The 17,213-nt window shown below is 52.1% G+C and overlaps 1 protein-coding gene across 2 annotated transcripts in view; it reads left to right on the top strand.

The window, feature by feature from the left end:
* GRIK3 (glutamate ionotropic receptor kainate type subunit 3) overlaps positions 1–17,213 on the top strand; it is a 235,930-nt gene that overhangs the window by 200,640 nt on the left and 18,077 nt on the right. For both annotated transcript variants that reach the window (XM_060003821.1, XM_060003812.1), the window contains exon 11: positions 11,580–11,803. In XM_060003821.1, the coding sequence (XP_059859804.1) occupies positions 11,580–11,803 (224 nt within the window). The remainder of the gene's footprint in view (positions 1–11,579; positions 11,804–17,213) is intronic.

Below are 17,213 nucleotides of genomic sequence, written 5' to 3'. Positions count from 1 at the left end.
AGGAGGTGGCTGCCGTAGGGCTGGACACTCAGAGGAGGTGGCAGGGCTGGAGGTGGAGGTTTGGAGTCACGAACATAGCCTCGGGGGAACCTTGGGACACAGACAGAAACAGAGGCGGGGATTGCTGGGGAGAGAAGAGAGGAGGACCTGGGGTGGGACCCTGAATGGCATGGAAGTGTGAGGAGGGGATGAAAAAGAGGCCTCAACAAGATGCCCGAGCCCGCAAGGCCAGAGAGGAGGGAGGAGGGCCAGAGAGCATGGGTGATGGAGGCCAAAGGAGGAGAGGCTTCTGGGAAGGCATGGACACAGGGTCTCAAGCAGCAGGTGGGGAGGCGGAGGGAGACGAGGACGGAACAGCATCCACGAATTGGCACAAGTGTGCTCTCCTGGGGGTACAGGGTCAGGCCCCACACAGGCTCCTTGAACACCCTGGCCTGGTCTCTTGCAAGCTTTCTTTTCGGAGGCCGAGGAGTCCTGTCCTGGCTGCTCTCCCAGGCCTGTGAACAGAGAGGGGGAGGCGAGGATGAACGCCCTCCAGGCCACAGGAAGCCATTCATTCATTTTTTTAAAAAATTTTTTTAACATCTTTATTGGCGTATAATTGCTTTACAATGGTGTGTTAGTTTCTGCTTTATAACAAAGTGACTCAGTTATACATATACATATGTTCCCATATCTCTTCCCTCTTGCATCTCCCTCCCACCCTCCCTATCCCACCCCTCTAGGTGGACACAAAGCACCGAGCTGATCTCCCTGTGCTATGCGGCTGCTTCCCACTAGCTATCTACTAGCTATCTGTTTTACATTTGGTAGTGTGTATATGTCCATGCCACCCTCTCCCTTAAGCCATTCGTTCTTTTATCTCGAAGTTGTTACATCTCACTAGAGCATGTAAGGTGTTTTCCCTGTCTCATGGAGGCGGCTAGACCAAGATGGCTGAGACAAGGAGTGGTCATGGCTAGCCCTGGCGTGACTTCCCTTCCCCTGTGAAAGAAATAGCACTGCCCAGGTGTCCCTCTCCGTCGCCGTGTAACACTGAGAGCAGAGCAGAGAAGGTGGCACAGCTCCAAGGACCCATTTCCCCTCCTGACTCTTCTTCCAGACAGACAGTGCCTTTGGACTGTGCTGGCGCTGCCCGCACCTGGCGTGGGGCCGGGCACGCGGAGCAGGCACTGATGAACGAAGGATGTGTGAGTGAGCATGTGGACTTGCACACCATCCCCAGAGACACGGCCATGGGGTCATGACTACTGAGCTTCCCACCCAAGATGTGCGAGCAGAGGGTCTGGTGTCAAGGCCGTGACCGACCCCGTCACGCACTCTGTCCCCTGCCTTCCAACAAAGAACCAGATCTTAGTTCTGGCCAGCATGAGTGGGTCTTAGGAGGGACCCCAAATCCCTGTTTGGGTGGCCAGGAAAGGCTCTACCAAGCCACGTCCTTCAGGCTGGCCAGTGCACTTCGAAGCAAGGCATGCTGGGAGCTCACCTGGGGTAGGTCAGAAGCCTGGATGGACAGGGCAGGTGAGGGCAGGGAAGCAGATGGACTGAAAAGGTAGCCTCTTGTCAGGGCAGCCAGGTTGCCCAGAGCAATGACTGAGGAGCTCTGGGGAAGCTTAGGATCTACCTGAAGATGATCAAGTAAGCAGGTGAGGGATGCAGGAAGGACTTGGGCTACATTGAGATTCACTGCAGGGTTGTCAGCTGCCGGGACCCAGCAAGCAGAGACTAGCCTGGGAAAGACCTGGAAAGAGCCTGGCAGGAGGTCAGGGTCCAGACAACCAGTGCAAGAAAGGACAAGGAGCAAAGCAGCAACAGAGCTGCAGGGGTGAGGGGGTTGCTGGAGGGAAACCAAGGGTGGGAGAAGCAACGGGAAGAAGCTGGCCCTCCCGCTGAGGATCATGCCTTCCTTCCTTCCACAAAGCTTTATGGAACCCTATCTCAGCCTGGGCTTCTGGAGGGCAGAGGCCGATGAGGCTCAGACGCTACTACTGCGTGGGTTGGGGGGGTGATGCCGGGGAGAGTCAGGGCACGGAAGAGGAGCAGAGGGGAGGGAAAGCCGATATGAGGACGCAGCATTGAGCTGGTCACCACTGAGGGCTACTGATCCAAGTCTGCACCCCAGAAAAGCCTGGCAAAGTGTGTCTCAGGACCACCTCTCGGGGTGAGGGGAAAAGGGGGAACAGGCTTATCCACCGGCACCTGACTTTCATTTCTGGGTTTGGCAGGGCAGGCATGGGAGCCAATCAGGGCCCTGCAGCAGCGTCCACAGGAAGTCATGGGGGAAGCGGGGCAGGAGAGACAGGAAAGAAGGGGACAAGAGGTGTCCAGGTGGGCAGGAGGTGACATGCTGGCAGCTTGTGCCTGCGTGAGGTTGGTCATGGCCAGAGGGTCTGACCTGGTGCATGAGACGGGTGAGCCAAGCACACATGACGGGCCAGACCCGGGGCGGTGACTGGAGATATAGGAGCAACCAAGGTCAGCGTGGTTCCTGCCCCTCTGGGAACAAGCAATGAATCAACCAAGTTAAATTTCAGTAAAATTTTGATCGGTGCTGCGAGGAGGTATATGTACAGGGGACTTTGGGAGTGTGAAACAGGGAAATGACTCAGGCTTCCCTGCAGAGGTGACTCTGGAGCTGAGACTTGAAGAATGAGGAAGAGATATGCAGGGCTTAGATGGGGGTACCGACCTGGGTGGGGTCGCCGAGGTTGCTGAAGTCTCTGCCCTCATCAGGGGTCCTGCAGGGCTGGTAGGACCGTGCCGGGGCAGACCCTGGGTGGACGCCAGCCTTGTGGACAGGCAGGGAGTGGAGAAGTGGGGATCTTACAGAGATGCGAATGGAGGTGCCATGAAGCGGGGAACGCCAGCTGAGCTGTCCTGAAAGACAGCCCTGTGGGGACTCAGGAACCGGCCGTTCTCCCAGGCCTGGGAAAGGCACGGGCTTCATGTCTCACTGCCGGGCATCCGTTAGCTCAGGAAGCCTATGTGTGAAGCATGGGTACACGACCCCTCGGTCAGCACTTAGGAATTTTCTAGCACCTGTCCCATGTCTTTAGATACATGTGGGCTGTTCCGAGGTTATCGGTGGCTACAGTGCTGAGTGTTAAGTGTGGCGCTGGCCGGCTGGTGGGACATGAGTGGACACCACCTGGGACTCAGGGTACCCCCCAAAAGAATTGCAGTGCATGAGGCCCTGAAGGAGGGCTCGCTGGGTGACCTCTTCTAAACCTCAGAGGGTGGATCGAGCCAATGCTCCCACTGATTAAGGGATTCACTTGTTCATTCAATTGGTTCAGTTCAGCCCCGTGCTAGGCACCGTGGATACAGTGTGAACTAAACGGTCAGGATCCCTTCCCTGAGCCGCAGGATCTTACATTCTAGCGGAGGAAACAGGCAGGCAGTAATCTATGAATGTATGAATAGACGTAAGTATTCCACAAGAGGAGTGTGGCCAGGTGAAAGAGCTTCCCTGGCTGGCAGACTGGCGCCTGAGCTGAGAGGCCCTGCGCATCAGAAACCAGTGGGGAGTCCTGGAGGAAGGTCCTAGAGACTTGTGAGAGGTGGGAAATACCTTCCCTGTCCTCCTTCATCAGCATTCAGAGAAATCCAGGGAAGGGGTCTGGGTCATTTCTGGCTCCCTGGCGGGTAACAGAAAATGGTACATGAGGGACAGATGAAGGAGGACATAGACTTGGAAAGATGTCACCCAACATCAGCCATGGCCTTTAGACTGTGCACTCTGGTCTCCCAGCCTCCAGGTAGGCTGGCAGATGTGATGGGAAGATCTGGTGTCTAAGACACCACCATTACCTCACTGTGTCCCACCTTCCTCCCAGCTGGGGAACAGACCTTGGTTCTGGCATATAGGCATTGGACCCAACCCCTGTTTACAAGGCCAGGAAAGGCTCTGCCCAAGTCCCCTCTCTCAGCCTAGAACAGGGCACTTCAAAGCAAGGCATGCTGGGAGCTCACCTGGGGGGGCAGGACAGAGTCCCAGATGGAGTGGGGCAGGCTTGGAGTAGAGGACACAGATGGACCGCAGAGACGGCCCCATCCCCAGGGCAGCCAGGTCGCCCAGGGCTGCCACTGCGGATGCTGTGGAGCGGAAGATGTCACCAGGACCTGCCTGAGGAGAGCCATGAGGACCAGTGAGGGCTATCAATGAATGCTAGGGACCACTGATAGGTCATAAGTAAGGGTACCCATCAAGGACAAGGGCACAGGGTGCAGGGTCCAAACACTGCAGGGAGGCTGATGAGAGACAGGCAGGCTGGGCCAGACCCCGGCAGACTGGCAGGGGTCAGAGTGACCTCAGGAAGAATGGGGGAGCTGAACAGGGAAACAGAGGCCAGAGCTCAGCCCGTTAGGCTGGAGTAAGGGTTGATCAGGACTCTTGGGGGTACTTTGATGCTCAGTCTTCCAACAAAACTTTACTGAGCCCCTTCTTTTTGCCTGCCTTTGTGCTAATCCTAGAGATACATCAGTGAGTGAAATAAATGTAGTCCCCGCCCTCCTGGAGCTTATATACCAGCAGAGGAGCTAGATATTAAGCAATGACTTATAGATCAAAATTCACGTGTGGTAAGGGCATTGAGGACCAGCACAGGGGCTATGGGAATGTACAACTGGGACCTCACAGCCCATGGAGGGAGGGGGCTCCTTGCCCCCAGCTCCTTGGGCTTGGCTGGGCAGGGCCTCTCTGGGCAGGTGCCATCTTCAGGGCCCTGTGGGATGGGGAAGGAGAACCCCCAGAGACAGGAGATGGAGCCGTGGGGCGTCCATCCCCAGGGCCCTGTGGCTATGAAGCAGGGAGGACCCGCCCATCCTTCCTGGAGGACAGAGGCACAGCTTGGAGCCTTTTGGGACTCGGGAATCACCAGTTCTCCAGGCCAGGGAAAGACACGGCATCATTCCTCACCATCAGGCCATGAGGTTGCTGTCGGCTCAGGAAGCTGGCTTGTGAATCACAGGCGTTGGTAGTTGACCCATCCGCTGGCACTCATGAATCTACTTGCACTCGTTTCCCCTCTGTTCAGACGTGTGGGTTGTTAAGGCCATTGGCTGCCAGGCTTACGTCCAGGGCCTTTCAAGGGGCACTGTGTTTTCTTAAGCTTGGAGAGGCCAGGGTTCATCAGCAGATACTGTCTGTGACTGGCTTTGCCCTCTTAGAAAGTGCCAGGTGCCCCAGCCAGCTGGCTCTGAGGACACACTTGCTGGGTGTCTCTCCTAAACCAGCAACGCCCCATTCATTCAGTCCCCAAATCTCTATCGAGGGCCTGCTGTGAGCCAGACACTATGCTAGGTGGGGGAAATAGAATAGTGAAAAGACACAGGCTCAGGCCCGGCTCTCATGAGCTTATGGCCCAGTGGGGGGAGAAATCATCCAATACCTATAAAATCGCAAATAAGATCAGTGCTAGGACAGCAAATACCTGGTGCTGTGAGAGTCATCACCAGGGAGGCCTGATTTCACCTGGGGATTTTGTCTGTGGAAGTGATGTTGGAGCTGAAATCTGAAGGAGAAGCAGGCATTAGCTCAACAAAGAGTTCAGAGAGGAAGAAGTTCCAGGTAGAGAAAAATATCGTGCAAAGGTCCTGAGGTGAGCATGGACTGGAGGGTCTGAAAGAAGCCAGTAGGAAGAGAACCAGGGGAAAACAAGATGGGAGGTAAGGCTGCAGAGGCAGGCAGGGCTAGATGTGCACTTTCCAATTCACTAGCCACCAGCCACATGGGGTTATTTAAATTTAAACTTAAATTAATTAAAATCAATTGGTTAAATTAATTTAAATTCCTTAATTTAAAATTAATGAAATCAAAGTATAAATTTAGTTCCTCAGTTATACAAGCCACATTTCAAGTTCCACATGTGGCTAGTGGCTACCATATTGGACAGTGCAGGTACAGAACATTTCCATCATTGCAGAAAGTGCTATTAGACAGCACCAGGTAGATCGTGAATGGCTTAATGAACCCATAACAAGAATTTTTTATCTGAAGGGCAGAGGGAAAAGTCTTGACATATATTAAGCAGCATTGGGAATCAGAAAAGATTCTAGTTGGAGAAACAAAACTTTGGGAAAAGACTGGAAGGTGAATTCCATGGATCCCACACACCAGAGATGTGGGCAGACAGCCAGCAGACAGAGCCCTGGGGACAAGTCTTGCCTATGTGGCAAGAGTGAGACTAGGTTTCTTGGGTGGCTTTGGCAGTAGAAGTACAAGGACCTGGAGAGAAGTTGGGGCCGGTCAGCACGTTCCTGTAGCCATAGGGCTCCCAAGCCTAACCAGGTGATGTGAAGTGTATGCTGGGGAGACCCAGGCAGTCATGGTCAGAAGGCAGAGTCAAGTTCAGGTCTCTGGGAATGCGGCGTGGGCTCACGCAGGGCAGGGTGGGCCCAACCGTAAAGCCTGCCTATCAGAATAGGACAGGTGCAGGGGAAGGGCTGGCAGTGGGAGGCGCAGGGAGTTGCATGCACCCTGCCCAGGGTCCTAGGTGGCACGTGTGTGAGTGTCCTAGGGCTGCCACGGCAAATGACCACAAACTAGGGGCTTAAAAACACATAAATGTAAAAAAAAACAAAACACAGACATTTATTCTCTCTCAGTTCTGGAAGCCAGAAATCAGAAGTCAAGGTGTCCACAGAGTCGGTCCCTTTGGAGGGAGCATCTGCTCCAGGCCTCTCTCCTAGCTTCTAGTGTGGCTGGCAATCCTTGGCATCCTTGGCTCGAAGTGGCATCACTTCAGTCTCTGCCTCCCATCACGTGGCCTTCTCTGTGTGTATCCGTGTGTCCTCTCTTCTTCTTATAAGGACACTAGTCATTGGATTTGGAGCTCACCCTAATTCAGTATGACTTCATCGTAACTTGATGACTTCCACAAAGACCTAATTTACAGAGCTTCTGGGTTGGTGGACACGGAGATGTGGGGAGAGTGGCACGCCCAGAGAAAGAGAGAAAGCATGGAAGCTCCGCACCCTTTCCCGCATAACTTTCCCTGTGTATCTTCTTCATCTAGCTCTTCCTGAGTTCTCTGCTCTTATAATAACCAGTAACGTTGAGTGGTTGCACCATTTCACATATCCACCCACAACCTACGAGGCACCCAGTTGCTTTGCATCCTTATTGCCACTTGGTATTATCAACATTGTTTTCTTTTGGCTCTTCTGATAGGTATGCAGTAGTATTAGGGGAATTTTAAACCACTTGGGGAGTGTTGCTAGGGGACATATGAGGGAAATACGGTGACACAGAGAGTCTGAATAAAAAACAGGCTCATGCCAGGAGCCTTCCACAAGGCTGCACATTCAGGAGAGGGTGTTTGCACACTGATGGCTTTAGGGGCGCTCAGTGGGAGTCAGGGAGAAACAGATCTATGCGGAAGTGGACATGCCCACTGAAGACAGAGAAAGTGTGTCCTCCCTAGGCACAGCCCCAGCTACGCTACCCAGGAATTTCTCCAAGGTTGTTTAGTCCCAGTGGCAATTAATAAAATACTGTTTTAGGTGGCGGTGAGCGGGGGAGCCTATTTCCAAATAAGGTCACGTTCACAGGTACGCAGGGTGAGGACTTGAACATGTTTGGGGAGGGGGTGCCCAATGCACCCCACACTGCACATGGCTGGTATGGTAGAGTGGTAAAACATCGGGGTTTGAGGTCACAGTGAACTGGGTCCAAGTACTGGCTCAGCCACTCCCCAGCTTGGAAGGTGGCTACGCTCATCACCGTACCACGAACGCCACTGGCCACTCACCAGCTTGACCAAACCTCCTAGCCTGACGAGCCACAGTACCCTCACCTGGAATGTGGGGATCGTGTTTAGTGCCTCATGGGGCCACCGGGAGGGTCGCATAAGGTAACGTAGGTAGTACACTTAGCAATGCTTGGCGTATAAGAAGCATCTATGAAAGATAGTAGTTCTTACTATTTTAACTATACCAGTCCACAAGCAGACGCCCTGGGGGATCCCCAACCGAGAGGCGGAGCACATAGATGGGGAATCTGGTGGGGACCGTACTTGGGAATCCAAGTAGGCAGGTGCCAACTGGGCCACCAGACACAGGTAGCAAGCTGAGGCTTGCCAGGTTTCGCTCTGGGGTATGCGGCTATAGCATCCGACCAGCAGCCAAAGTGCCTGGATACTAAGGGCAGAAATGTGGAGCTGTAGCTAGTTAGGTCATTCTTGCCTTCACTTCTGGTTGTGGAGACGTGGTAAAGCAAATGGTGCCAATTGACCTTATGTGAGCATGGAGGAGAGCAGGACAGCTGGAGCCAGGCGGGCGCGGACGGATTCTTGGGAAGTGGAGAGCTGCTTATGGGGATGAAGTGGTGTCCTGGATGGGCTGTCCTACCTGGTCCAGAGGTTTATTTTTTTTAAAAAGGTATGGAAAGGTCTTCAGTGAGGCAGAAGGGGTAACAAGTCACCCCTAAGACCAATGAATGTGTTGCACGAGCCCGAGGTTTGGTTTGTTCAGGGACGTGATTAGTGTAAGTATGAGAGCAAAGACATTGCACCTTCTGTGAGCTTCAGTTTCCCTCCATAGATAATACGGGTTGGAATAGATGTCGCTAAAGGTCTCTGGTCCAGCTCTGACAGCCTATGATTTTATGAATCATCCTCAAAGAAAACTTGCACAAGTGGGAAGAGCCTGCCAAGATTGGGCCTTTCATTCTGAGTAATGAACTGAAACAACAAAGGCTTGACATCTGTTCAGCTCTTTCAAGGGAAGTTGGACAAAATAAGGCCTTTTTCAGGGAAATCGTAACCAACGGTGAAATGCAGTATTTCCTGCCTAAACCAAAAGCAAAGTGGAGAACTCCAGCCTTCCTGAAGCCCAAGGGAGAACACACATCAAAACTTCCTGTGAAGAAGGTCAGGTTGACCAGTTGTCTTGCTGCTGTAGGCACAGGTGCCTTCTAACACCATTAGAACCTGAGAGCAGAAAGGCTGGTGGGGAGATTCTGAAGGTTCTGAAACCATCTGGGGGAAGAAAGAGGGCCTCTGGCCCTGTGGTTGGCTTCCTTGCCACTCCTGGAACACTCGTGGTGGGAAAGACATCGGCTGCAAACACACTGACCCCTCAGTTACTAACACTGTCATCCAACCTGCCATCAAAAGCCCAAGGAAGATTTGCCACCATTGACTTTGAGGTTCTTCCCAAGAATCCACTACAAGCCCCAGAAGCCATTCCCAGAGACCAGTTCCAAATACATTCTGAACAGTGATGATGACTCTGGAGTCAGAACAGAGCCTCCCAAAGCAATGTGCTTTGAAGGGGCAGGGCTAGGGGAGGCCAAGTTCTAGAATGATGTCATGCCAACATTATAGAGGATCTTAGAACTTCAGGACTGAAAGGGACCTTCCAGAATGTCCCACCCCAGCTCCCACTCCAATTGGAGTCCTATCCACAGCCTCCAACAGGGGCCCCCTTCACCAGAAGCTCCATGAGAGCAGAACTGGGTCTCTTGCTCACTGGTGCACAGTAGGTCTTGAGCAAATACACATTAGTCCCGCTGCACCTTCCCCGACAGTTCTCTCTCCTTTTGTTGCTTTCCTTTGTGCACACCCTGAAATGCGAGGGCTCCAGGGAGCTAGGGTGGCAGGAGCTGCCTGTGTCTTCTTCCTCTGCCTTCAAAGCTAGGCAAGTTCCAGCTCACACATTTAGAAGCTTACGAAAGGAAGGTCCCAGTATGAAACATCCCTTGTAATAGGCCCCTCCTCCCTGACTTTCCCAGGTTCTAAGATTCACCGAATCCTTGGGCTCCTAGTGGCAATAATCAGCCGTGGGGGCTGACATTAGAAGGAGAAACATTGGGGTTATGTGCCGGTGCCCCCCAGCCTGGAGCAGTGCCCCCCAGCCAGTGCCAGTGCCCCGCAGCCTGGAGCACCTGCAGAGTCATTTAGGAGCTGGGGCTCTACCCATACCAGTCCTCCCTGTCTTGAAGTTTCATTTCAACTTGGTTGCTGGTTCCTATTCTAGGATCGGTGTAGTCAGAGATGTGTTAATAGCTACCACTTAGAAAACAATTTGATTAACGTCTGTCTGCCCTACTAGACTATAAGCCCCAGGAGGGCAGAAACCACGTCTGTGTGGCTCAGCTGCGTATCCCTAGTGCCTAGTGAAGCTCACAAAACAATTAATTGTTTAAATACTCAATGAATTAATTAAGCTGGACCAAGTCAGTGGATGATTGCCTAGAGACTATTGTTTGGAAGGAGGTTCTCAGAGGCAGCTGCCGCCCTTAGCAGAAGGGTCTTTAGTGCTGGTCTTTAGGACTCAGCCTCTTTCTGTCCTGCCCCACCCGAGGAAGGGAAGTGATAACTTGGTTCACATTCTGGTGTGTAAATATCCACAGGGGCCCAAGGCACAGCCTCTCAGAGGGACACATTATTAGTTAACAAATATCGCAAAGGCTGAGATGGGGCTGGGGAGTAGAGAAACAAAGCAGTGAGTCAGCCACAGTCCCAACTGCGCTTAGCAACTCATAGGTAAATAGGCAGATATGACACAAAGACACACGGCTGCACAGACTGCCATTTCAACTGAGCAGGTTAGGACCTTACCGTGGGACAGCGCAAGCTTCATGGGAGTTTAGAATTGGAGGATATCAGGGAGGGCTTCTTGGAAGACATAGCCTATGCAAAGGAATATGGAAGGCGGTGAGAGTTAGACAGCAGGAAGAGACATTCTCAACAGGGCACCGTGTGTGCAAAGCATGGAGGTCAAGAAGGGAATGTGGTAAACAGGAAGCAGCTTAGTGGGGCCTTGTGCAAGAGGAGAGCAGTGAGGAAAGCCTGCAAAGATGGAAGTGAGAGATTGTAGATTTTTAGTCAGAAAAAGCTCAGACCAGAGATACAGACCTTTAATCATTCCCCTTGTTAAAACTGTGATGGGCTAAGATTGATCAACTTATGGGCATCCCTAGCCTTCCCCAGTCCCTTCCCTTCCTCCTCTGCTCTGTTCTCTTGCCTCCCCTCTCCTATTAAAGAGGGCTCTGAAGTTGCCTGTTTAGTTTCTTCCCCACCCTTTCCCTCCAAAGAGAGTATTATTTTTGCCCCACCGGTTTTGGGGGCTTTGAGGATATATAGAATATCCAGAATGGCGTGAAGTGTGCAAGAAGTAGATAGGAGAGGAAACTAGATATAAATAAGGGTTGCTGTGGATTCTGTGTCCTCTTCATGACCTTTGATAGTCACAAAGAGAGAACACCAGCTATTTTTAAATGTTTGAAGATTGCTGAACTGTATTTGAAAGGCACCATTTTGAGAATGGACCACATGGGTTACAGCTGCAATAGGGTTCCATTCTCTGCATGTTGATACCACTGTCCTTTTCCTCAAGGCCATGAGCTCTTGGAGGACAGGGATTAGATCGAATTCATTATTGTCTCCCAGCACCCTGGGCATGGCCTGGCCCGGAAGAAGGGTCAGTAAATATTGAAACTAAAGAGTGGTGAAGTGATCCAGGGCTCAGGCAACAGACTCCACTTCACTCCCTCGTCTCTCCTCCCTTCAAGAAGGGGTGCTCTGTCCCCTGCTAGCCTTAGGCTTTGCTCATAGTCTGTCTGTCTCTCGTTGCAGAAGGCAGATCTGGCTGTGGCCCCCCTGACCATCACCCACGTCCGCGAGAAGGCCATCGACTTCTCCAAGCCCTTCATGACCCTCGGTGTGAGCATCCTCTATCGCAAGCCCAATGGCACCAACCCCAGTGTCTTCTCCTTCCTCAACCCCTTGTCCCCAGACATCTGGATGTACGTGCTCCTCGCCTACCTGGGTGTCAGCTGTGTCCTCTTTGTCATCGCCAGGTAAGGGCAATGCCTTGACCAGAGGTCCGGCCCAGGGTTAGAGGCTCAGGGAGCCAGGCAGGTCCCCCCATCCTCAGCAATTGGCACAGAAGGCCCAGGTTCAGGCCACTGCTGTACCTGCTCTCCTGCCTCCCTCCGTGAGGCTCAGATCCTTTCATATCGCTCAGGGATCACTCCATGGCCTCTGAGCTTGAATCCCCCAGTCTTCACCCTGGTCTGCGTCCATGACTCTGAGAGGCAGCAGTTATATCCCAGGTCCTATGAGAAGGAGAGGTTAAGTCACTGCCCAAGGCTGCACCACCTGGGCCAGGCACCCAGTACAGCAGACCCAGGCGCGTTGGGTGGCCCAGCAGGTAGCTTGAAACTTGGCAAACAGACTGTGTCCATCCAGTCCACAACAGCAGGGGAAACAGTGCCACATAAACTCACACGCATGCACACATGCAGAAACTTGGCACACGCACATACCTGCCTCTAACGTGTACTAGCAATACCCTTGCGTATTTAGTTGTTCACATGAAGTAGACACAGTGCATCCTTACTGGTGGGTGGTAGGGAGAGGTCACTAGGAAACAGGTTTAGCTCAATGTTTACTGAGCGCCATGCTCTGTCCTTTACAGCCAATTATCTTAATTCTCACAGCCTCCCATGAAGGGGAGACATCTGGACTCAGAAGGGCTCAGTACGCGCCAAGACCATCCTAGCAATAAGGGACACATCCGGCAAGTGACCTCAGGTCACCAAGTGTTTTATCTGCAACCCACATCTCTGGCCGCCTGGACATGCGTGTTCTGTTCCCGCCCCAAGTTGGTGGCTCCTGGGCCCTCTGCCTCCTGCCTCCAGGCTCCAGCCCCAGCCCCTGCCCCTGCCCTGGTTCTTTTTTCTCTAAATTCTAACACGGTGTGAAGCGAGACTTCTCCGGAGAAGCAGTTTGAGATCCAAGGACTTGGTGTTTCGGCCTTTTTCTCTCCTGAGTCTTCTTTGAAAGCCTTCCCCCAACCCTGCTTCTTTTCACTCCCTCCTCCCACACAGAGACAGACCAAAGGGAAGGATGTGAGAGAGGAAATTGTCCTGCCTCCGAAGCTCTTTGCTGCCGGCAGGCCTGATGCTGCCTGCCTGCTCGCCCAGCCGGCAGCCCAGCCTGCCACAGAGAGACCTTCATTATGCCTCTTGTCTCTAATGGTCTAACAAGGCTTTGAAAGCCAGGAGCCATTCTCCAGAGCTCTCACCATAATTTTAGCAGCTCCAGCCGGCCTCTTGGCTCCCACCCCCTTGCAAACAGCTGGAGTTTTTCCAGCATCAGCGTTGCTCATTTGATGTGCCTCCCATCCCCCTCTAATTCCTGGCCTTTCATCAGCTGCTGGCAGCCCAACCTCCTTCCCACCCACTACCTCCTGGCCAGGCAGGTAGGAGCCCCCCCTCTCAAGGTTAGGCTGGGAAGACTTTCTGGAAGAGATGGGATTTCTGGAGCTGCTGGAATGACACAGGATGCCGGAGAGAGAGGAGAGGGACAAGGGTCTCGGCCACAGAGCCATGAACAGCATCGTAGGACAATTGTCACACAGTGTAACACTCTGACGACACAATTCACACCCATCCTGTCAAATCCTTACAGCAGTCCTGTGAGGTCGGTACGATTACCTCCACTCTACAAAAGCAGAAACTGAGGCTCACAGGGGTTAAGTCTTTGCCCAAAGTCAGAAAGCCTTTCCGTGGAGTGTTAGGCTTCAAACCAAGACTTGCCCGACTTTAAATCAGGGGTGGCACACACAGGAAGCATGAGGGAGTGAAGCAGGCTGGGTGGTAGGCGGCAGGGAGTAGTGGGGACTGAGGCAAACTCGAGCACACACGTGGAGAAAAGGGTGACTACCACTCAGCTCCAACCGACTGTGATAAACAGGAACACAGACCAGTGCTGCGGGGTCCATGATTTTAGAGAGAGGTTCAGATTTTCATGTGAAGCCTCATGGCTTTTATAAGTAGCCGCTAATTTGATATTTTACAATACTGTTGAGGTCGAGCACAGCACATCTGTAGTGTGGATGTGGCCCTCTGTCCCCTCGCCTCCACGTGGCCTGTGTCCTTTGGACCACTCCTTGCTGGCTGCCGGAGAGCTGGACACAGCTGCCCAAGAGATGGGGTCTGCGAAGGGTGGGCAGGTGTCCAGGCCCCCTCCGGGCAGCTCCAGCAGGGCACAGGGCTGTCCATCCTAAAAACTGGCCTGGGGCTTCCCTGGTGGCGCAGTGGTTGAGAGTCCGCCTGCCGATGCAGGGGACACGGGTTCGTGCCCCGGTCCGGGAAGATCCCACATGCCGCGGAGCGGCTGGGCCCGTGAGCCATGGCCGCTGAGCCTGCGCGTCCGGAGCCTGTGCTCCGCAATGGGAGGGGCCACAACAGTGAAAGGACCGCGTACCGCAAAAAAAAAAAAAAAAAAAAAAAAACTGGCCTGACCTGTGCCTGTCTAGCATCAGGGGTCCAGGCATTGACCAAGGCATTTCTCTGCCACCAGGATATTCTGCTTCATGCTCAGTGAGAAAAAAGGAAGGGAGGGCGGATGCTTCTCACCACAGAGAGCAGGACAGTTGGCACTCATGACGAGGAGATAATCCTAAGTGCCTGACCCCAGAGGCAGGGCCGGGGGCGAGCCGCCAGTCCAGCCCCCAGGAGTCACATTCCGGCCAAATCCAGTACAGATGAGAGTCCCAGGGAAGAGATGGTCCCGGCCAGTCAGTGCTCTGTCTGCCCTTCTACCCAGGGGCCGGTGTTTAGCCTTCTCCTCTGAGGGGACACAGAGTATCTCCAGGTCAGCCTCTACCAGCTCCGACTTACTTGCAAGACTGAGAGAACCCGTTGTAGCCACAAAAGCCATAAGTCCGAGATCCATCACTCACTTCGGTGGCGCCCTCCGGCACCCATCCCATCCTCTTCCCTCCGGTGGCCTTGGAGTTCGAATCTGGGCCTTTCCACCCACTGACCGCAAGATTGCAGTCACCTAGACTGCTCCAAGCCACCTCCCCACCTGTAAAGTGGGCGCCTGCTGCACTGTCGGCCTCTCGAGGGGTAGTGAGGACCCAGGTCTATAACAGTACTTGATAACCAAGAGGCCCATTTGAGACCAGTTATTTCTATCATGGTAAGCAATTCCACCTCTGGGAATTTATCCTGTTGAAAGTCACCACTGAGCCCCACTTTACAGTTCCCCCAAATCTAGAAAGCCTTCTCAGCAAAGCCCTAGACAAGGCTGCCCTTTGGCCTAGGTACCCACGGAAGTGTGGCCAAGGATGTTTCTTTCAGCGGAGTGTACCACAGTGGCAAATAGGGCCAGCCTAAGTGCCGTCAGAGAGGAATGGTTAAAAACACCTATTGACTAAAAAAGTGATACAAATGACCTTATTTACAAAACATAAATAGACTCACAGACATAGAAAACAAGCTTAGGGTTACCAAAGGGGATGGTGGGGAGGTGGGGGGGAGAGATAAATTAGGAGTTTGGGGCTAAAACATACACACTAGCGTATATCAGACAGGTAAGCAACAAGGACCTACTGTACAGCACAGGGAACTGTACTCAGTAGCTTGTCATAACTTATCATAGAAAAGAATCTGAAAAAGAACATATATGGAATTGAATCACTATGATATACACCTGAAACTAACACATTGTAAATTAACTATACTTCAATTTTAAAAATGTATTAAAAAACACCTATTAACTAGTTATAGAGAATAAAGGGGATCAGGAAGGACTGATCTGGAAAGAGGCTGGTGACTTATTAAGTGCAAAGCCAACATCTAAGACAAGATCTATGATATGATTTTGTGTGTGTGTTAAAGGATTATGCCATATATCATGTATATACTTTGTATATGTGTGTGTACGTTTAAAAATCAGGGCTCATGAGAGCTCATCAGACATCATCTTTACTTTGTCTCTCACCCACCTTCCAGTGCGTTCAGAGGTGAATTTCTTTGCCCCAGTGAAAGTCCTGCCAGGACCTGTCATTTTGGCTTGCTTCCAGAGCTCAGAAACCCTAGGTCTCTCTCTAAAGCACAAACACACTGTTCCAACTCAAAAGTTAGAAGGCTAAGTCTGGTATAGTCCTCAACATTTCTACCCTCATTCACAGATCAGACTTCTCCCCTCGCCCCCATGGAGGCCGCCTTCGGCAGCGCCTCCTTGCTCGGCCCACTCCCCCGCTCAGCATCTGGTCCTCTAGCAGCCCCTGCTCCATGGCTTCTCCCTGTTGGAGTCCCATCGCCCTTCTCGGATAGGAGTCAAGGTGGATCTGGGCTGGATCTCTCTTCTACATGGGCCCATCTGGTCCAGGGAAACGTCCTTAGCCCTGGCCATGTCTGGGCCTGCAGGCCGGTGCCGTGCAGCAAGGACTCACCCTCCTGTCTCACCTAAGAAGCACGTATCAGCCCGACCCCTGCCCTTCAGACTTCCCAGGTGGTGTCCACCACATCTGCTCCTTCCAGAGCCACCCCCGAGCTCCCCCAGCTGCCCTGTGGAAGCTGCTCTCCCTAGACTTCAATGCAGGGGCCCCTGAACACACAGCTCTCCAAAGGCTTTCTCTAAAACTCTTCTCACAACAGTCTCTCATGTCTACTCTCTTCATCCTCTGTCTCTTTCTTGTGGATGTTTAGAGCCTCTAACCAGTTCGTGGTCATTCACTTTGAAAATCCCCATCTTGGTTTGAAGCCTCACTTTGCACTTTCCTATCTGGAGGACCTTCCTGCTTTGTGAAAACAAAATTCTTCTCATGTGAGCATTGGTGATCAATGTTTAATTGACTAAAGCTTTTAGAAGGGGGATAGAAAGTCACAACATCACACTTAAAGCTCATCACACTTTAAAAAACAAAACAAAATTCTATCCGACATGTCTCTCCTTCCGGGTCTCTCATCTCAGCATCTGACCCCACACCAGCCACTCCAGTCACCCCAGTCCCTGCAGCCACTCCAGCCTGGTGGGGACTTTCTCTCAATCTCTCCAGAGTGTTCCAACTTCCTCCAGCTTACATGTCCAATTCCTCAACTGGAATTCACACAGTAAACAGTTATCAGGACTTCTCTTCCTTAGAAGGCAGTGGGGAGCTTTAAATAACATTTTTTCCTGTCATGCATGTATTTGCATATTCAGAGAGAAAAATCTGAAAAAAATATATAACACATTGTTTTCCCCAGAGGGTGGGATCATGGTGTACTTTCATTTTCCCATTGTATTCTGTACTGTTTTACTATTTTGTGAAGAGTGTATTTTACTATTTCTCCATTTTAAGGTTGTTTTAAGTATACAAGTAATTCAAAAGCCTGTTCTCATTTTTCAAAATTCATGTAATACATACAAAGGAACAGGCTTCCATGAAATTTCTTCTGCCATTTTAACAACCCCCCCGCGAGGTAAACA

This window comes from Delphinus delphis, chromosome 1 (assembly GCF_949987515.2).
Source record: "Delphinus delphis chromosome 1, mDelDel1.2, whole genome shotgun sequence".
Taxonomy (NCBI): Eukaryota; Metazoa; Chordata; class Mammalia; order Artiodactyla; family Delphinidae; genus Delphinus; species Delphinus delphis.
Note: the sequence above shows the minus strand (reverse complement) of the source record. Positions and strands in the feature narration are given on the sequence as shown.